This window comes from Corvus cornix, chromosome Z (genome assembly GCF_000738735.6).
Source record: "Corvus cornix cornix isolate S_Up_H32 chromosome Z, ASM73873v5, whole genome shotgun sequence".
In the NCBI taxonomy this organism is placed as follows: domain Eukaryota; kingdom Metazoa; phylum Chordata; class Aves; order Passeriformes; family Corvidae; genus Corvus; species Corvus cornix.
In genome coordinates, this window is record NC_046357.1 from 48,921,525 (window position 1) to 48,943,679 (window position 22,155).

A 22,155-nucleotide genomic window follows, 5' to 3' on the forward strand; every position below is an offset into this window, starting at 1 on the left:
TGTTTTCATTCAGAAATGACAATGTATTTGCCTGACTTTGCTACATTTAAAGTTAAATTCCAGAATGTACTATCAGTACAGTATAGTCTGGAACACAAGTGATACAATGCTTCTTCCTAAATTCTGCAAGAATTCACTTGCTCTAGTTTTACACAAAGAGAAGAGGATGTGAGCTGTACTATCAATAGATGCCCATTTCTGGAGGGTGCACCTATGCATTCTCTTCCTTTCAAGTCAAACCATTAGAACCAAGAAGGAATAGTTAATTTAGTGACTCTTTTTCCTCCATGATTCCTCCAACCCTTTAAGGTGCATGTATACATCAAACATTATCAAGAATAATCTGTATTTGCCCTGTGCTTTTCACATTGCAGTGCTTGTGGTACCATAGAAAAATGTATGGAAGTTAATTTGCTCTTTTTAAAAACAACATGAGATAACTACCTTCATGCATTAATAAAGAGGAAAGAAGCTTTAAAAGTATTACAAAATACTTTCAAATTGGAATGCATGCAAATGATACAGTTCTAATTTAACAGTTTTTCAAAGGGTTCATTTAGCCCAATTCCTTACAGTGATAGCATGCAGCAATCTATACAGACTTTCAGAACACATACAGATGTCTAAGATATTTTCCATATTTCTCTTAAAATTCTTTCTGTATATCACACTCAAGATGTAAACATACAATTATGCTGTAGAGTAACACTGGTTTTGTTCTTTATTTTGTTCCTAATTTTCAACATCCCATTTGCATTTTTTGAACTCTGCTGAGGGCTGGAATTATCTCCACTACTCCAAATCTCTTCCTCAGGTAGAAAGAGCCAATTCCCAAATAATCATTATGTATATCCAGTTCAAGTAATACTTGCCTAGGTCCCTTTTACACTTTTTCACACCTCTGCTTCCTTTCACTCAGGACTCCATTTAGTACTGCAGATGACCTGGTATCACAAACTTTACTCTGACTCCTATTCCTCCCCCACATTATTTCATTGGAAGAGAACAATGTGATGGCTATATAACATGGTAACTGGGCCACTTCACCGAGGAAAACTAATCATGTATTCCAGAGCAATTCAGATCTGTCCAAAGACCTACAAATCCACACACTACTCAAGAGTATTCTAGCGAGGATGAATTGTTTGGCCTGCCATTTTTTATACTATTTACCTGAGGAACAGTATTTGGCTGATGTAAAGGAAGAGCACCTACCATGAAAGAATACAGTAAGTTTTGTCTGTGTCATATACCCTACAACTACAGGCTTCACATTTAAAACTCTTTCCCCCTTCATGTAAGGGACTGCTGAATACAGTATACAATGGGTATCTTGTGATTTAAACTACTTGATTGAAAATTTGGTTGCACACAACTCAAAAGGAAGTGAAACACTCATGAGTTTCATTAGACCAAACGCTCCTCTGAAGATCTCAAATAAGGTATTTGACAGTAAAATGATCAAAACCATTTAACAAGTTCTTTTTCTTCTGTGGAATGAAAAATAAAACAGTCCTCAATGTTCTATGAAACAGAATTCTTTACCAGAGACTGATAAATTGTTCTTCTTTGAAGGCATCTCCCTCTCCAGGTTACTTAAAATAAAGTCTTCTTGAAAAACATGGAATAACTGTGTTTTCCGGCCATGCTAAGAAAGTAAAAACACACAAGAAGTGAACACCATGGCGTATACTTTTCAGGACTGCTCTCTCTCAGTAAGTTAAACACATCAACAAAAGACGACTCATGAAAATGCACCTTCATTACTCCCACTCTTTTCATTTACAGGTACTGTTGAAAACAAGTACATGTCAAAAACAGTCTTTAAGTACCTCCAGTTCACCTGATGGAGAGCTACAAGTCTTGCCTCTGTTATTACACTTTTTAAAAAGCTAATTATATGGCATAAAATGAGTATAGCAAAAGATCTTACAAGCTCTGTGATGGCATCCAGTTCAATGATACATCCCGGGCGAGCTGTAGATTGCTGACTTACAATGTTAAAAACTTCACCGACATACTTCTGTTTGAAAAGAATCAGGGGAGTGGTCTTGTTAACTCTTGTGCATTTCTGTGGCATAGCCTGCTAGATAGGTGCAACATCACTATGCAAGTGTTAACTAAAGCATTAAAAATACACTAGTAGTGATTCAGTAAGAACACAAGTAACATTCCCTGTTTTATGAAGAGCACATTTGGTTTTGACGGCTGAAAGGTGATAGGAGTATCTGGAAAGCCCCACACGCAGCAATTTATTGTCCTTTCCCCAAAAGCTGCATTACTGTCTCAACTTTTCGTTAGGATGGCAATGTACACACACAGTTATTATTCCTTGTAGTGCAAGCACCTCACAGATATTTCCCAATCAAACCTGGACCTGCCTCAATATGCATAGCTTGAGATTAAATGAAATACAGTATGGCTAAAAAACCTTTACCTAATCTGTTTTTACAAGCAGAATCATCTGTGAAATCCTCAGCAACCAGCTTAGTCAGTCACCAACAAGTCTGAGTCTAGTGCAACTGAATGAAGCTGCAATACGCAAAAACTTGAGACGGCTTTTCACTTACAGAAATTTCTGGATTGGAGAGCTCACACAGAAGTTTCTTAGCATCTATTACAGCTTGATATAATCTTAAATGCTGTCCGTCACTAGCCACAAAGCAGGCACTTGGAGAATTACAGTATGCACCTGAAAAGCAGGAAGGTAGAAAGTGCTCAAATATTCAAACACCATATAGCTTCCTTTTTTTTTTTTTTTTTGATAAGAGGAAATTTTGAAGTTATGATGAAAAACAATACAACATTAAAGAACAATCTCCTGTTAATTGCCATTCGCAAGCAAGAACTACAAAGTCTAAAGCTGCACTTAGCAACCAAATCAAAGTGTATGAAAGGAAATAAGAATTCCATTTGCAAACTAGAGCTATATCTCCCTCAGCTTTTAAATCTTCAGCATGCTCTGAAGTATGCACTAGTCTAAAAGAACTTTACTGCATAAGCTCCTAAAATACCAAGTACATAAAAGACAGAAGAACACAGCAACTTTTCAAATAGGAATAAAGAATTCCCAAGTACCAGCAACTTCAAATTTGTGAAATAAAGGACCCATGCTTAACATTTTTTTCAGTACATTCAAGTATATCTGTATTATCTATTTAAGAGCACTGTTAGGTTACATTAATTTTATTCTAGAACACCTCACTAATCAGAAAATGAAACTCACCAAGGCAATAGCTGGGTATAAGTGTGGGCAGCCATGCAACATTAGAAAAAGCTGAAACATGAAGAGAATTGATCCGAGCAAGTTCAGAAACTCCACCAGAAAAGGACAAAGGCCCAACAGGATCTACTCTCCAAAGAATAAGTTCACTGTAAACAGCGTTGGGATCCTGGGACGTCACATTTGCATTGCCTCTACTCTGAGGTCTTACTGGTGACTCCTGAGACTTTAAAGAATCATCTGCCTGTAGTGCTGTCTCAACATCTGGTGAAATTAGAGCATTGTGATGTGAGGTTGTAAGCAGCAGTGGTAATACTGAGTGGCAAGCCAAGTCATTAAGATGAAAACGGTGACCACAGTATCGGGATTTATGTGAAATACTGAGTACAGTTGAAAAAGCAGATTCTTCAGCAAAACTCACTAGCCACTGGTTCAGTGACCCATCTGCATGTTTGGAAATCATCATAACATTAGGTGTGAAGATACTTAGTTTTAAACTGTTGGTTGATTTACTGTGTCCAGAAGAGATAAGCATAGATGAAGATCGTGTAAGGCCAGGAGGCTTTTGTTTGCCTTGTTGAATAGCTAAGTCAACATTTTTGGTACAAGCATACATCACTATACTTCTGCAAAGAGAGTTTGCATCACCCGTTGGAAATGCAACAGGAATTCTCGAGACAAACGACACCTGCAATTTTAAGAAAGAAAGAGTAAGTGTTAGAGTTCCCCCTCACACTTCTCACTGAACAGCAGTGTAAAATGCAGGAGGAATGAAGTACCTGCACCTGGCGAAACATGCCAGGCTGGTATTCATCTAGCCAGTCCACATGCCACACCAGCAGGGAGCCATCCATAGGATGTATACTGAAGAGCATGTCAGCATTTTTACCCCATTCAGAAAGCAGAATTTCAATTTCATGATCAATAATAGCAGAGGATAAAGGAACAAGGTTTGAATATGGAGCAGCTTTCTCATCATCCAGTTCCTTTTTTTCTTGGTTTCCTTTTTGTTCATCTCCATTTTCATCAGCTTCTAGAATACACAGATACAGATAGATAGATATACATAGAGAGAGAGAGATATATATACATAATATTCAAAACCAGAAGTATAACAAGCAGCATTATTCACGCATTGGAGCTAATTTCAGGCCTTTTATAAGCCACTCCTATGAGAGCTAACTTAAAAGAATGAAAATTATAACCATAAATCCTCTAATGGAGCTCAGTGTCTAACAAACCAAAATAGTTTATGTCGCACCTTAATTTGAAATATTTTTCTTTTCCCCTATTTTATACTAATTTTTGCATGCATAGACAGAGCAAAGGCAATAATCTCCAGAATGTATATATTCAAACTAATTGACTGTATTGTATTATATTATAGAATAAAGCTATTTAAATTAGCTGTACATTAATATCGAAAAAAAGAAAGTTAATTCTAAAGTTGCTCCTGTTTCCTTAATATTAAAGTAACACTTCCATGCAAAGGCCTCCAGTTGAGCCTAATTAAATAATACCATTTTCAGCATATATAACTCAAAATTTCTGGAATTCTTCTCTCTAAAAAGAGAAATCAGAATTTCCAGATAAATTTTTTTAAAGTCACTTAGATACTTTCAGTGTAAGGGAAGAAAACGCATTGAAATGCTACTGTAATCTGCCTGTATCCTTACATGTCAAGTTGCCCATCTCTTACTTCCCCTGGGGGAACATTACAAATTACTTTATAAACTGAAGGCCATTTCTCTATATGACATATGTGTAGATGACTTTTACCTTCTTCTGTTCTGCCATCCACCTGATTAGAATCCTCAGTATTAGTCTCAGGAGAATGATGTTCAAAACTCTTTTTAAGTTGTTGCAAAAACACTTCCATAGATAAGGTAAAATGAAGTTCTTTGTTGTTTAGCCAGTGCACAACAAAAGGTCCACTTTTTTCTTCATTTTCACCAAGACTTAGAGATGTGATAGAAGGGAGTAGAGGAATATCTACCAGAAAAAGATATTGACATTTCTGAGAACTAAACAAGCTTGGTCAAAAAAAAATTTTAGATAAATGTTTTTTAAGCAGAAACCCCACAATGAAAAAAATAAATCTAAGTGTATTGCCACTTGCCATTCCTCTCACCAACATCATCTGCTTTCAGACTTGTTCCACACAGAGGTTCTTTGGTGTGCTTACATTAGGATAACAGTAGGGTCCTGCAATGTCGTATCTCCTTGATGTAACACTGTCCATATAGGTTAATTTACCTTATTTTTTGCTACTACAGCTCAGTATGAACCAAACCATTTAAACATAATTTCCCAACATTTAGTCTACAATGGATGCTGCAGTAGATATACACTGTAATCAAAGACCACAGGCTTACATTAGCAAAAATTAGTACAGAGACCAGAAAATGCCCTCTGTCACACCATCATAAAACCCCAGGAGTTCTGGTTCTGATATATTCTATTAATTCACATTGCTGTTTGATGGTATTTGGTGTTCCATGTTGCTCTGAAAAAAAAAAGCAGTAATCACAAGTGTGTGACAGAAGCAAGGATGAGACTGCTGCAGAGTAACATAATCAAAACTAAGCAAGGCTAAAAAGCAGGTAGGTGACTTATAGCAATTTCCTCAAATCCATGATACAGCAATATGTTAAAATCTCATACTGCATATAATTCCCACCTAGAAGTCTCCATGTATAGTCATTTCCTTCTGCTCCCTATTTATGCAGCATTACTTAAATTCCATGTCCTGGGAGACAAAATACATTTCACTCCAAATCCGTTGTTTTTATCAGAATCAGTGATGGGTTTGAATTACTAATCCTCCAATCTAGCCAAAGAAAACTGTAACTGAGAGCACACAGATAAAAGAAAGGAGCACCAGGACAACCAGCAATTTTGTTGTGGAGAGGGGGTATAGCAGGGGAAGGGGGCAAAAGTAGCACAGCTCATTTAAGAAATACAGTCTATCCTCCTACACAGGGCAATGCCAGTCTCAAAAGTATCATAATACATCTGGCAAGTAACAGAACCTGGAAGGAAAAATTCTGTTGACCCTTGTTGGAAGATGAAGCTACAGTAAATGTGAATAAAGTGAACTAGAAAGATTACTTTTCAGATTAGATTATAAATCTATGTGCTTTTTGAGTACTTATCAAAGTCACTAAAGAAATCACTTTTTTTTCCGATTTCCATCTAAAACTACCAGCTTCTAAATGATGTTCATCTCTGGACATTATTCTTAGTGAATTTCTATTTGCTTCATAAATCACAATCACTCTTCCCAGAAAATTTCTGAAGTCTTAGGATTCAGTAACTTTTCCTGAAATTGCCTAGAGACAATTTTGTCCTAGCAACCACCGCTTATTCCTTTCACTGAATTCCACCCAGGCTGAACACCAGTGAAAGTAAAATCATTATAAAATTAGGTCTCAAAGATTTTAGTTTCACATGATATTTATTCTTATATAAATATACATGACAGTATTATTCTTCAAAACGTGAAGTGAATGAGAGATAAAGCTGTTTTGGCTTTAGCTTTTATCAAGTACTTCAAAATATTTTAGTAATGGAAAATGTTCAAGTAAGAGATCACAAACCAATTTTCTTTAAATTGAATGAAAGGAAATACAATTAGGTTTTTGAATTAAATTTAATTTCAAAAGGGAAAACAAAAAGGCCTACTTAGAGAATTCGGTTAGACTGAGGTACTTAAGGACTTGACTGTAAGGGAGAACATATATTTCTTCTAATTAAGATTTAAAATGTGACAGTTACTTCAGAGGTTCCGCATTAAAGAACAACCTGTTATCTTCCAATCGACTGAATTAAAGACCAAGTGATCCAAAAGACATTATTAAAACAGATACCTATTAATACAGGTAACATTAAAAGAATACAAGATTAGAAAGGCCCAAGTTTTAAGTACCTAGGAAAATATTTTTCTAATCTTTTTCAAGATTATTTTTATCCTCATTCTATGTGTTTGCTGCTTGGTATATTTATACTGCAAAGTCTATCAAAAGCAAAATTCAAGTTTGCATAGTTGTGCTTGTTTTGGCTGAGGTGGAGTTAACTTTCTTCACAGTGACTGGTACGGGGCTGTGCTTTGGATTTGTGCTGAACACAGGGTTGAAAATACAGAGATGTTTTTGTTATTGCTGAGCAGGGCTTGCACAGAGCCAAGGCCTTTTCTGCTTTTTGTACTGCCACACTGGAGAAGAACTTGGGGCTGCATTGGACATTGGGAGAAGAAACAGCCAGGACAGGGGACCCAAATTGACCAGGATATTCCAGACCATGTGACATCATGGTCAGTATATAAAGTGGGGGAAGAAACAAGAAGAAGGTAAAGCTTGAAGTGATGGTGCTTGTCATCACAAGTAATGGTTACCTGTGATGGGGCCCTGCTTTCCTGGAGATGGCTGAAAACTTCCCTGCCAATAGGAAGCACTGAATTAATTCCTTGTTTCTCTTTGGTTGTGTACACAGCTTTTACTTTCCCTGTTAAATTGGTTTTATCTCAACCCACAAGTTTTCTGGCTTTTACCCTTCTGATTCTCTCTCCAGTCTTGCTGGGAGTGAGCAAGTGACTGCCTGGGGCTTGGCTGAGGGCTGGGTTAAACCATGACATTAGCTATTCTGTATCAAAAATAAGAAATGCATTAAGAGTAGGTTAAAAAAAAAAAAAAGGGGTCAAGGATTATGTGCTAGCCACATGAAAAAGTTAGCTAGCTCACTGCGTAATATGAAGAGGAAAAAAACCAGAGGAGGTCTACAAATCTCCAAGAAGCTTTCGAGAAACTTTCCTGTGTGACATTGGGCAGTAATAAATAATCACTGGAGACTTTTACTGTAGAAATAGGATAGCACTGATGGTACAGCAAAAAAATGCAGGAAGTTTCCTTCTGGTAGGCTCGATGTGATTCTTGTCCTATCTATTAAAATATGAAACAATGAACCACTACTCAAAACACTGAAGACTAATCAAGGAGAAAGTGTTTAGAGATTTCCTTAGTGCAGCAGTGTTAATGGAAACTACTTGTTCTTTCCAATCATACCAACGGCTGTACAGCTACCAATATGAACAAAACATGAGTGCCCTTAGCTTAAAACTGGCCTTTCAAACAGGAGGAACAGGAAAACAATACTATGAAACAGAGCTTAACTAGTTTAAGAAAAGAATTACACAGTATGTTTGTTCATTAACTCTAGACACAGAAAACCACATCACAACCTTCATGAAAGGCTAGTCAATATGGCTTTTCTATTCAGTTTTTCAACAAGCAGACAGGCACTTCATTTTCAGCATACCAAAGATAATAAAGACAGAAGTATCAGCAGCTATAGGGGTGTTACCTCAACCCCTATCAACACGTTGTTCCAGTTCAAGGCAATATCAAATTATAAGGAATGCAGGGTGAAGGCATGTTTTGTCTGGTTCTGAGACAAAAGTACAGGAATGTGTGGTTATTTCAAGAATTAAGTGTCAGGTGCTCACTTTAAGAAGCTTAGAAATTTTTTATTTTATCAGTGGGTTCCCAGTATCATACACAATTCACAGTAAATTTTGAACACAGATACAAATACTTAGCTTTCTCCATCTTAGACACTATCAATCTCACTTAAGAGACATACAAAATAAAAGAAAGGATTATTGCAGAGGAAATTTATTCAGATCATTTCATTACTGTAGAAAGTCCTTTCATGCATAAATGAAACCAACATACTAGCAATTTTGCATGATCATATACTCTACAAATACACCTGCTAAGTTTCCAGAGAGAACACGTACCTAACAGAAATTGGAGTTTATTTCATAGCAAGCATTAAATTTCTTACCTGTGGCTGGATTGATACTGGCAGCAATATGGAAGTGGCAAAGGGCATTTGCATGAGGAGGAATGCTCCTGTGAGCTTCATGAGGATCTTGCTGATGCAGAGCATATCCAGTATGTGCTACAACAGCACCTGACCTCCTCCTTCCTCGCCGGAAGTGCCTCAGGTTTAACTGCATGAAGAATAAGGTATCATTTAAAATCCTTCCAAAAAGAAAAAGGCAGATTTCATCTGTAAGTGGTTTTCTAGGCACTAATTAATGCTACTTTTCAGATTAAAAGCTAATTTTTGTTTCTTGCAAAATTGTTTGTGTTGAGTCCACAGCTGAGAGAAACCAGTGCCTTTAGATTTATTTATGAAGGCCCACAAAATACCTTCACATAGTAACTACTTCAGTGCACAATTTTCATAGAATTTTTATACTTACACAGAAGATACTATTGGGTTTCATAAACATATGCCATGCTTATTCAGGATTCTGAACAAAGCAGCAAATCTGAGTAATCTCATTTCAGTCTGAAAAACAGGATCTGTACTTTGGATCTAATTAAATCCGCACTTCAACACCCCTCAAAAGGGCACAATGAGTTTTAAGGTCTTCCTCTTTTATATAAATACATGTTTCCACGCAAAAAAATAATATTCAGTTTTTAAGACTGACTCACACAGTTCAAGCCTTTTGTGCTGTAGACATCTATGCAAGCACCCAAAGCTACACAGCGGTACACAATCTGTATTAAGGATGGTATTACATGCTTGGTATTCCTTTTCACTTGCTGTGCTCTGCATCTTAACACAGCATGCTCATATCAAACAGTCTTCTCTCAATTCTCACATAATTGTTGCTTTGGATCTCTAATGTTGCCTTTTATTCTCCAGAGGAAGACAGAACTTTTTCCATCTTCCTTTTCTCTCCTCTCTATTTTCCTTGCTCTGTTGTGCCTTTCAGCCTGTCATATTTTTCAGGTATGCTATATGTGCTAAGAAAGCACTGTGAGCATGCAAAATACATCAGTTCATTAAGATAAAGGCACAATGCCCACATATGTTCTACATACCTTTGATGCGGACCACTAATGCTACACTTTCTTACTAATTCCCACTGGTTAGAAAACACTATCTAGTAAAAATCACTTGCCTTAATGCTTATGAGCAGTCTGCTCTGAGGACTACAGCAGAAAAGTTATTTTTCTTCCCTCCATATTACTGTTCCTCCAGTTGCAGAAGTCAGAGAGAGCATCCCACAATATCAGAGGTAACAAGTGAGCCCCCCTATCATACATTTTAAGGCAGCATCACTCCAGGGTTTCACAAAACGTATATATAATGTGTGCTCCATACTGTTTCTAGCCCTTTGAACTAAATATTGCAAAGCACTTTTCTTCAGTCACCAGACCAAAATAGGCAGTTGTGACTTTGGAACAGTGTGTCTTCAATGTGAGAAGCTCAGCAGAAGAGCTGTCAGCTTAGCCTGCCCAAGGAAGATTTCAAGGAAGTTCATCCTTTCGTAACATTTTATGCACATCTCCGGTATAAAGGATTTCAGTTTGTGATACATGTCTGAGTTACAAAGGACAAACATGTCTAAAATGACAGGTTTGTACGTGTGTTTATTCTCACTGTTCAATTTCAATTCTTACCTCTAATGCACTCTGCACTTTTTCTTTACTTGAAATATTTCTCTTGAAGTTATTTGTGAAGTTCGCCGCTTCACTCCAATTGCTGTATCCTCCCCCATACAACAGACTGTCATTGGGTAACAAAGTCTCTGCCCAGAGACGACAAACATTATCCTTACAGCAAGTCAGGAGTACATTGCAGACAGCACCACTAATGAAAGAAAAGTTAAGGAGTGAAGAAGCTGCTAACTATTACACAGCATCAAAATAAACCAACAGTTCCAAACAGTTTTCCACTATCAGTTTTTGGAATTGAACCAACTTAAAGATACCAGCAAAAGAAAAACTCATCAATATATTGTTAGGAAAATAAATGATGTAGGAAAGACTTTCCCATCTGTTCAAGTATCTGACTATAAATTACCTCACATGCCATCACACAACAGTGCAATAGCAAATTGTGGATTTCGATGTAAAGAAAAATTCATACCCAGAACAGCAAAATCTGTATTTTTATCTTTTAAAGTCATTCACATAAAAAGCCCATAATAATACTGGATACCTGATCTTAATTCCAGATCTTACTGGTATCTACCACTTACAAAATTACACATCCAAAAGAAAGAAACTCAGGTAATAAAAGGGATACAACAGAAAATTTAAGTCTACGAATTTTTAATTACTGTTCTCCCAAGTACAGTTTGTGTTAAATATATAGCCAAAAAATCCAATTACCTTAAGCTGTACACTGTAAAAAAACTAAGCAGATCATCAGGTTTCCTGGTCATGTAAGTTCACAATTTAGCTCTAACTAAGGCTTGAAAGCTATGACCAGACTGTCCAGCAGCAAACTCCCTTAGGAATCACGGAGCAGGTGGATTTTCAAAAGTGACCTATATAGTAAGAACTACAGCAATGGCTTTATGAAGAGTCTTAAAGACTGCTATAAAAAAACTAAACTGCTAACACTACTTCAGTTTAAGACTGCAAGTACTCATGAAAACTAGGGACAGGTCATTTTGGAATCACCTGAACACAACCCTAAAACCCCAAACTCAAAATATCAGTTCCAAATGATTACTTGAATTCAATTTCCAGATACTACTTCTGACAGAGATTTAGCTTTGTACTAGGTTAAGAAACAAATGAAAAGACATGAAAATATTTGAATGTTTGTGAAAGAGGACTTCAAGTCACAGGACTTTGCTCTGATTCCATCAGGACAGAACAAGTCGAGCTTAAAAGCATGAATGAACATTTAGTGCAACCAAAAAAAATGCAAAGAGAAATGGTTTTCCAAGAGCTGATTCTGTATTAAGTTCAATGCCTAAGTCAGTCTGTGAGACTTACTCTTCTATCTTTCCAGCTCTTTGCCAGGTAAGAGGATGCTTACCATCCTCTCAAGAGCACAAACAGTATAAAAGGTGTGCACACTCAATAACTGAAGTAAACCACACAATAGCGTGACTGTTGACTGTAGAGAGAGGCAGACTGCAAAGAGCGAGGGGGTTTTTGGGCATTGCATGAACCTCATGTTATTAGAACTACTGACCGTGGCATGAATTTACTGGTCTTTCTCCATGAAAATGCATTTACTGATCGAGGATGAGCCAAATAAACAAACGAAAAATCAAGTTCTTTTGCTTGGTTTTCTGGACTGGCACCAGGTGGTGTTACAGCTGACCGCCAGCTCTCCGTGTTGTACCATACTTTCACAAGACAGTCATCCTGTGGAAAGACAAAAAAAAGACAGTAAATAAGACTACCTTGCATAAGAATATGATTTGTTTCAAGTACTTTTGAGTTCATCTCTTGAGGTTTGATTTTTCTTTAAAGTAAAATACTTTTCTGATCAGAGAGAAACAGTTTGTAAGAACAGCTTCAAAACCTGATCTTAAAGGAAACACAGCACCAGAGCCTCCATTTAACTGTTGCCATTACTAACTTGGATTTCATTTTGGTCCTTCTGATTAACTGCCAATTTTTAATGACAAGGATACAACTTGTACTCGCCTGAGATGGTATTCAAATGTTAATATGACTAATTCTACCTTGTCAGAAAACCACCCAAACCGCCTGCACAAATTTAACTGCTAGGAAAACAAATAAAGGTCACAGATGGTACCTCAAAAACCAAGCTCAGTACTGCTCAGCCAGCTTTTTTCAGATATACACATATATTGATTATGCCTTCGAGGACTAGATAAATTAATCTGGACCTAGATTCACAAGTTGTTGATCAGCTACTAAATGTGAATGGCACTGAAAGTTGGAATTAACCTGGGTATACATAACATTACCCTACTGGGGGGAGAAGGGGTTAGTTTTGCTGACCATCCCCCATAAAAAAATTAAGTAAAGGAATAAGACCCAGGAACAAAGATGTGTTTTAAAGATTCTCCAGGCAGGTAACTAACTTAGGCATTTATGATAAAAAATATGATACTAATTCTCCTACTTACTGATTTTCTTACTTATTCAGTAATTTGCTTTGCAGGAGTTTATAATGTAAGATAACAGGACAGAAGTGACATAAGAGTCAAAAACTCTGCAAGAATATTATCCCTATACAAGCTACTTGCAGATTAAATAATTTTTCCAGAATTCCATCAAATTGTAACATTAGAAATCCTCAAACTTGGCTTGTAAAAAAATATTAACTGCTACCCATCAAAAAAAGGGGGAATATATATAGTATATATTGCCAACAATGAAAAAACAGTTGATTTTTACATAAAACATATACTCATAGATTTTTATGTTATCTGAAACATGGCTAGAATGGCTCTCCTTTCAGTCAGTAAATGGCTAAAGGCAACACAGAACTTACAGCAAGGAATACAACGTTCAAATAAACACAAAAATATGGACCATTAGAACTTATTGCTTTGTTGTTATCCAGGTAATAATTTATCGCTAGGAAAGTCTAGTATTTCAGTTTATATGTTGGAAGCTCCTCAGTTGGAGTATTTTCCCTGAAAAAGGAAATCTAGGTGATTTTACAGATTTGTTTCTTCTTTAAAGATAGCAAATGCCTTAAAAGTTAATCTTCCAATCAAGCATGATGACCTGAGATAGCAAGCTTTAAAGGAAAAAACAAACACGTACAACTAATCAAGATGCACATTACTCATCTGTTCCTGATACACGTAACTGAATTGCAAAAATATGCATGACAACTACATTTCAAAAGCAAAATGTATTTGCAGACTGAATCATCCTTGACTCTATTTTTCAAGCATGTATTAAGAGACATTATTACCCAAACAGCAAAGTTCCACATTATTACTAAATCAAACACTGTTCTAACCACTTTTTATGTGCACACACTTATTTTTCACTCATACTTCCAAGACAGACTAGAGCAAATTGCAAAACTGTCTTTTATTCTTCAGTCTGAAACACATTCTGTCAGGTTACTACTACTCAGGATTCTGTGACACTTAAACCAGGTTTTCACCAATCTCAGCAACTGCATTCTTCTAATTAACCTTACATATTGGCACTTTGTTTCGTATCTAGTAATTCTGCAGCCTCTCCTAAGTTCTTTAGTTGGCAGCAGAAACTTGATGCAGAAAACAACTACTTATCTCAGTCATATTCCTTAACAAGCAGTATAAATTCATGTATGGGTTTGTCATATTTGTTCACTGGATCCTCTACAGAGTCTTGATTTTTTTTTCTGCTTTGACTTATAAGGACATCACTCTCTTACAAAACCTGAACAACAAGTTTTGGAGTATAAATAAAAGATTTGTTTGTTTCAGGAAAAGACTGACATTTTACTTCAATTTTTTTGCTTATTTTGCCAAGGGGTTTTGTTTTTGCTGATAAACTGCTCAATGTTGAGCATACAGAACTAATTAGTGAGACTGGCCACAAACACTGGCATGAATTATGTGCCAATACAACTACAGAGGGGAATGCAAATTCTCTTCTATGTACACAAAAAGGCATACAGATATGTTTACACAAAAACATATGAAAGAGCCATATTTTATTATTTTTTAATTTTTTGGTATTTTGATTATATTTCCTCACTAGTAGGATATCCAGCAGTGATCTCATCCACAGATTTCCCCCATTCCCCAAAACTCTTCTTTTTCTGATGTCTTATAATTTGGTACAAATTAAAAATTAGTGTTTTAGAACAGTAAGCAATGAATATTTAGTGTGTTACCTCCCTGCCTCTAACTACCTTTCTCCCAAATTCATGTTTACCAAAATGTAAAGACACATACACAGACTATGCAAAAATTATGAAAAAAGTGGTTTTTTCATTAAGTAGCCTTTTGTTTAATGCGTTTTTCTTGGTTTGCTTTAATAGCTTACCTGAATTAGTACAAAGCTATAAAGAAAAAAAATGCTTACCTTTCCAGCAGTAGCAAAAAACTCCCCATCTGGTGAGAATTTCATCAAACAAACTTGAGAAGCAGTTCTACGGAATAAAGAAGAAGAGAAAATTAATTTTAACAACTTTTATAGAATTCTAAAAAATTCTTTTTCTTGAACTCATGAGAGGTTTTTAATTCTTAAATACAAGTGTGTATTGCGTTGTGTGAAACAGTTAAGATTTAACAAAGTCCAAAAGGACTAAGACGTAAACTCATGTACAACACATGGCTGTAGTGATCCAGAGAACCAAACCCTTGTAGCTGAATAGCCAATATTCAAAAATATCATAGGAGAAAAGCAGATGCTAATAGATTAAACTGCTCCGACTTCATGATAACACGGATCTTGAACTGGTCTCTGCTGTACCATATTATCTTCTAACTTCTCTAAAAGATAGCTCCACTTCTCATATTTTCTACAGTTACAACTTAGGAAAACAAAAAGGTATAAAAAGAATAATGTAGTTAAAAAGTATCTGAAAGTAGCTTTTACTTGAATGGTCACACTGATATAAGATGCTACACCAAAATATTCTAAGCCTAATTATGTGGTTAACTTTTGTAGTGTTTTAGCTTCTTTTACAGGGTTTGAAGCACTCAGCTATTGACTAAGTAACAAAGCTTATTAATAAGAAGAACAACAGACAGGAATTTAACTGCACTGCACAGATATGGTGTATATTTTCATCTTGAATTTAATACATGTGTAACAAGTTGTGGAGGTACAACTTTCAAGAGGGATTAAGTTATCCAACAGGTCAACACAAGTAGGATGCATTTAGTGTGTGCAGTAACAAGCGAAAGGCAATTACAAGAGTCGTGTATGAAAGAAATCCACCCAGTTTTAAGCAAAATTCTCCTACTGCAGCAAATATGAAAACATTTGGGAATGTTTCCTTCAGGCATTAAAAATTATTCTGGCAAAGGGTAGTATGGCAAAATCACTTTCTTGCAGACTTCTCTACAAGAAAAACCTATTCTAAATCTAATTGCAGTCCAAATGCCAGCATACAGGCATCAAAGGAGAACAAAAAAAGCAGGTTCTCTTGATCCTTTCCAGGACCTACTCCTTCAAAGAAGACGACACCAAGCTCTATCTCCAACAAAAAGAGTTAAAGAGAGGAAAGCAGGTGGAGACCTGAGAAGAGTTCTGTAAGTCTTTATACATGATACAAATGCAAAACCTATTATAGAAGGGACAGAAGAAAAGTACTATCTGTATGATTTTGACTACTGTTACCAACACCCCAGATTCTAAAGCCACACTCAATGGCATTCTGTCTATAACCTGACTTCTCTTATTAGGTTGAGAGATGAGCACCTGGAGATGTCTCAAAAAATAAACTAAGTCTTCAACTTCTTGTATTTGGAAAGTTTATCACAGGCAAAGAAAAGCTTTTCAGTTGTCATTTGGATGATCTCGGGTTTTTAAACACGTCATTGATAAAAGCTGAAGTACAGAGAAAAAGGAACAATTGAAGGATTATAAAAAGGACGTTCTTCTGGTACATGCAGAGAACTACCTATAGAACTACCTACTAGAATTCTAAATGCTTCAAAAAGAAGAATTTCAGGTGGGTCTGCCCAGTCAGCCACTTCGGTAAACTTCTTTAGGAGACAGTCACATGGTACATTGCTCCTGAGTGAACAATGCACCCCACTGTACTAGAAAAGCCTGCCTATGGCAGAAGGACCATGATTTAAATTGTCTTATAAACTTAAGTACTGAACTAAAACTCCTCTGAACGTATAATACACAGCTGTAAACATCAAACTCAACATGAATACAAAAAGAATTCAGAGACACAGAAAAGAGAATGTATCAATCTTGACATGACTGTACCAAACACCCAGAATAAACTGAGAAGTAAGAGTGAAAGGCAGGGGGATGTGAGAAGGAAAGAACAAGGCAGTACACTGAACACAGGAGGAAGTGTTTTTTTAATCAGTCCTGCCAGCACAATAGTTTTCAATCACACAGCTTTCACCTTATTTCTTGTACAAGGAAGAGTGCCTATTGGGACAACTTCAATATTAGCCTTCCCTCAGCATTTTACCAGTGTTCTGTGTAACTGAGGAACTGTCCCAAAACCAACTGCAACTGATCTTGTAAGAAGAAAGAATGTCACATAGTCAAGGAAAATATGATTCAAGTTTATCTCATATCAATAATATTTATCAAATAACAGTATGCAATGGCATTTCACTCAACTACACGAATTATTTCATCCCAAAGGTATGAATCAGTAAGGAAAAAGGAATTACGTGTCTTTAAATGTGTTTCTTACTTGCATTGCCAGATACATCTCCATTCTCCAAGTCCAACATCTGTTCTTTCAGTACTGTCATTGTCAGTAGGGTTTTCCAAAGGAACACTGGACCAAAGTTGAAGACAATTGGAACCAGTCAGAAGGCGAGTTCCTGGAACAAATATTTATGAAAATCTAACTACAAAACAAGTACCAAAATACAGACTTCTGTAAAGAGAGAGAAAAAAAGTTCTACAAATCTGAAACTGCAGAAAAAAATCTGGCAGATACACCTTTACTAGATTTTTTTTGGTAGACTTGAACATCTACAATTACAACCATGAAAATTAATCAAATTTTAGTTATGCTCTAAAAAAAATGCCTAGGTCTACTGTAGACATTCCTCTTTCTCAACAAATATTTACCATTTAAGCCATGTTTTCTTATCTGTTCAGATAAGAAGAATCAAGTCAGACCATACAGATGCACTTAGTATGTTAGTTCCCCTGTAGTAAGTGACAGAAGGTACATTTTTCACTCTGCTTTGGTGCTCTCTATCATGCTAGGACAGAACAAAAACCTTTTCCTTGTCCACAAGGAATGAAAAAATTAAAATTAAGAAATCAGTTGTGGTATCAAATAGATAAGTGTTTCTTTTAATCTGTTTTTACCTGCGGGATCCCATGTTAGATTATGTGCTATGGCATCCAGTGAGATTTGAGCATTCTTCTGCCACTGGTAATCTAACACCTGAAATTTTAAGTATTTACAAACATTAGCATGAAAACACTTCATTCTCCTCCCTCCGCTTTTTATAATTTTAAATAGCTCATGTTCACTGCATTCTTCAAATTTTATGAAAATGTTTAACATAAATTACTGCTGATCTAATAAAAATTGATTCATTCTGATGTTAAAACAAAATAGCCTTTTACTAATATGACCATACTTATAGAGGGTTTTAAGTTCTTATTTTAAAAATCTAGATTGGAAAAAAAATCAGTACACAAAAAAACCCTGGAATTTGAGAATTCTTTTAGGAGGAAGTAAGATTTTATTTTTGGAACAAAGAAAAGATATCAAAAATGACACAAGTTAAATGTACCTGGTATTTGATATCTGTACTGCTGTTGAATTAGAGGAGTTCAAAAAGGTTAAGATAACAGAGGTGATACTTCCCCTTTCCCCCCCACCCCCCTTTTTTTTTAAAAATATACCTTAGGACTGTCAAATATCTTTCATTTTTGCATCACTACTTCACTCTCTAAGACAAGTTGAGGATTAAGTTCACAAAATATTTATCTTGTCTGTTTCCTTAATAGACCACAAAGGCTTGATGTTTTGAATTATAGAAGAAAATTAAAACATTTCTGGAAATAATTTTAGGAGCCAACAGGTTTCTTTCTTAATTCACAGACTTTTTTAAAAGTAGTCATCCCTCACCCCAAAAATATCACACTAAATAGATGTGAAGTTAAAACATGACAACTCGGTCTTCTCAGAAGTTTGGCAAAAGACAGTAAGAAGCAGCTGCAGATAAGGATCTAAACAAAGTATTTGCAAAGCTGGTTTGCTTGGGGTTTTTGGACCCTGAACACTCTAGTAAATGGAAGACAGAGACAAGCTTACAATAACTTTGAACAATATGCTGGAAATTATTGCATAATGAAGTAACAGAGTATTTCTTCAACTATAAACATTTGAAAGCAAAGCATGGGTGGTGAGTGCTTCCTCTGCTTACAGTTATTGCTCTAACTTTGAAGTTTCAAACTAAGTGTATTCTTTACCAGTATAGAAAAACATTCAGGAAGGACTGAAAAATGAGGTGGATGGACCAAAAACAAGAGCAGTACTTCCAAAGTGTTCACAGGAGTGTAAGAACTTACATCTTACCATAATTTTATTCTGTTTTCCAGTGATGTAAATATTACACAGGTGTTCACTTCCAACTATTTATTTAATATATAATATACCACAGGTTTACATGTACACCAAGAATCTTATGACTGAGCCGGTTAATACAAAGAGGGGAATACACTAGACGGCCACATAAACAATTTGTTAATACAAAGGGAGACCAAACCCCTGAAGAGGGAGACAGAAGCTCCTGGAGCAATCGCTGTCTCATATCGACAAACTGACTTTAATTAGAATCTAATGCTTCTAATTATAACCATATTCCTCTTCATGTAAGACGCATGGTTAAATAACTTGCCCTAAATCATATTATTCAGAAATTAAGATTCTGGACGTTAATCACTAAACCACTGTCACCAAAAGTAAGCCCCAAAAGAATAAATATTGTTCTTATTCACCATTATAACAATGAAATATAATCATCCAGTCAGATATTCTTGAAAAGCCACAGATTTCTGAAACTATTACAATTTGGCCAAGGGCATGTAAATACATAAACTAAAGTTAAAGTAAGAACTGTAAAATACATCAAAACATAAAGGCTACACAGGATGGTTCAAAAAGGAATTTGTATTTTAATGGCTACACTCATTGCAGAATGGGGCTGTGTACGTCTTTTTGGGTTCTGGAATATTTTGGTAATGAACTGCAGGGTTACATAAATAAGTAATATGAAGCATTATCATAAAGCCTATCTTCCTTAAAACTATTTTGAATTACAGGCCTCTCTCCTTATCCCACCATGTTCACTTCCCAAGGACCACCTTACGTCTCAACTTTATTCTAGCATTATAAGAAGACATCAAAGTAACTCCAACTTTAAAGCAAACCAATAAAATCAGTCAGGCTTTGTAACTGCTCAAATAAATTAAGGAGTGATGAAATACTCACATTATGATGACTGCTGTTCTGCTTCAAGAGGCTAACTGGCTCAAAGATACAAATCACCTTGCCGTAAGAAGCTGCAACCTAAAGTAGTATTTATTTAAATGTATATAAACACACATAGAAGAAACAAGCTTTTGAACAAACAAGAACAAAATGCAAATGGTTGATTTTACTTTTAACCCTGCTTGTAAGATAAAATTGAAGCTCACATCCATATTTCCTTTTGATAACAGAAAAATGACATCTACCAAAAATCAAGAAGTTAGTGTTGTGAATAATAAAAATACAAACCTCTATTTACTCATTAATCATGATGAACTACTGAGATTATAGCTGGACAAGTACCTTTTTTTAAAAAATCAGATTATTAGCAACATTCTTTCCATATTAAATTAGGTAAATACTCAAAACAGTCTGCAGAGTTCACATTCTCAGACATGGAACCAATATATGCTCAGAGTACTTTTGGGCACTTTCCAAGCATAGAACAGGCTATCTTTTAAAAAGTTTTTTCAAAAGACTATGCAAGCAAAACACTCAATGCAGAAAACTGCATATAGAACTACTACTAAAGGCTAACATAAAACAGTTCAGAAAGAGTTGCAATATGGTCATTTGATCATTTAACTGATGTTTGAAAGTCTTATTACATTACAGGCTATCATCCACCTCAAACTTGCAGCAAGACAAATTAACAGTATTTGGTCTCAAGGTATCCATATAAAAGCAAGCTTGCTAGGAAGAGCCCAAACAAGCCAAATGTATGTTGAAGACCTCAGGCAGACAGCCTGAGAGAACTGTCACAGAGCAAAGTTGCCAAAAAGTGTTCTGAATTACAAAAACGAAGGAGTTTACAGTTTCACACAGAACGGACATCCTGCATTCTGAAGTGATGTTTGCTGCTAAAAGAACATCTACAGATACGATACGCTGTAATAATCAATTTTGTATTGCTGTAAAATTCTGACTTAGAAAGTATTCACAGTTTTCCTTTAAAAATAATAAAGAAAGTTAGATTTACACTATAAAATATATTTTGATTCCAGTATCAACCACAAAAGCTTGAAAAATAACAAAGCTAAACCATCATACCTAAGATCTATACAAACACAGAGATTCATACAGATCCTAAAATCCACAGATCCATGGCCTTAAGAGAAACCCTCTACATTAGAAGAACAGATAGTTAAATAAATTTCTATCCTTCTAACAACCTAAACATCAGCCTGACCCAAAAATGCCAAGAATAATTTTGTCACATTTGCAAGGAAAAAGTTTCTTCAGGCATTTTGTATCTCAGACTAATATCTGCCCTCTCTAATTCTCTTTAACTAACTCACTTACTGTTTTTTTCTCGAATAATTCCATTCCACACCCAACAGCAAAAAATTTATATAAACTCATATTGATAAGATTTTTCCTTTTTCTCCAAATGTGGACACTTTTTCCATATTTTATTGTTTAATGGGTTTTAAAGACAAACTAAGATTAGCATTCCAAAATGCTCAACTTGTAGTGTCTAGAGCAACTGCTACCCCTTGAAAATCCCCACAGGCTTCCGCAGTGATGCAGCCACTCAGCCCTCATCCTCACTGAGCTGCACACCACCAAAAAGAATAATGGTGGGATGGAAAGCACCCTCAGCAAGTTCCTTGATGATTCCAGGCCGTGTGGGGCAGGTGACACACTGGAGGGAAGGGATGCCCGCCAGAGGGACCCTGGCAGGCTAGAGAGGTGAGACCATGTGAACATCATCTACTTCAACAAGGCCGAGGGCAAGGTCCTGCACCTGGGTCAGTCAAAATCAATACTCTCAGTATGGACTAGAGAAACTAACAGATTGAGAGCAACCCTATGGACATGGATTTGGGGGTACTGGTGGACAGGAAAACTGTACGTGACCCGGCAGCATGTGTCTGTAGCCCAGAAAGTCAACCATGTCCTGGACTGCTTCAAAAGAAGGGTGGCCAGTAGGGTGAGGGGAGTGATTTTCCCTATCCTAGTGAGACACCACCTGGAGTACCACA

The 22,155-nt window shown here is 36.1% G+C and overlaps 1 protein-coding gene across 1 annotated transcript in view; it reads right to left on the reverse strand.

The window, feature by feature from the left end:
- DMXL1 (Dmx like 1) overlaps window positions 1–22,155 on the reverse strand; it is a 77,748-nt gene that overhangs the window by 43,933 nt on the left and 11,660 nt on the right. The window contains 13 exon segments of the mRNA XM_039566513.1: window positions 1,546–1,648; window positions 1,934–2,023; window positions 2,571–2,692; window positions 3,227–3,911; window positions 4,003–4,256; window positions 5,003–5,215; window positions 9,065–9,233; window positions 10,702–10,891; window positions 12,233–12,408; window positions 15,052–15,118; window positions 17,363–17,495; window positions 17,995–18,073; window positions 20,132–20,209. Of these exon segments, the coding sequence (XP_039422447.1) occupies window positions 1,546–1,648; window positions 1,934–2,023; window positions 2,571–2,692; window positions 3,227–3,911; window positions 4,003–4,256; window positions 5,003–5,215; window positions 9,065–9,233; window positions 10,702–10,891; window positions 12,233–12,408; window positions 15,052–15,118; window positions 17,363–17,495; window positions 17,995–18,073; window positions 20,132–20,209 (2,359 nt within the window).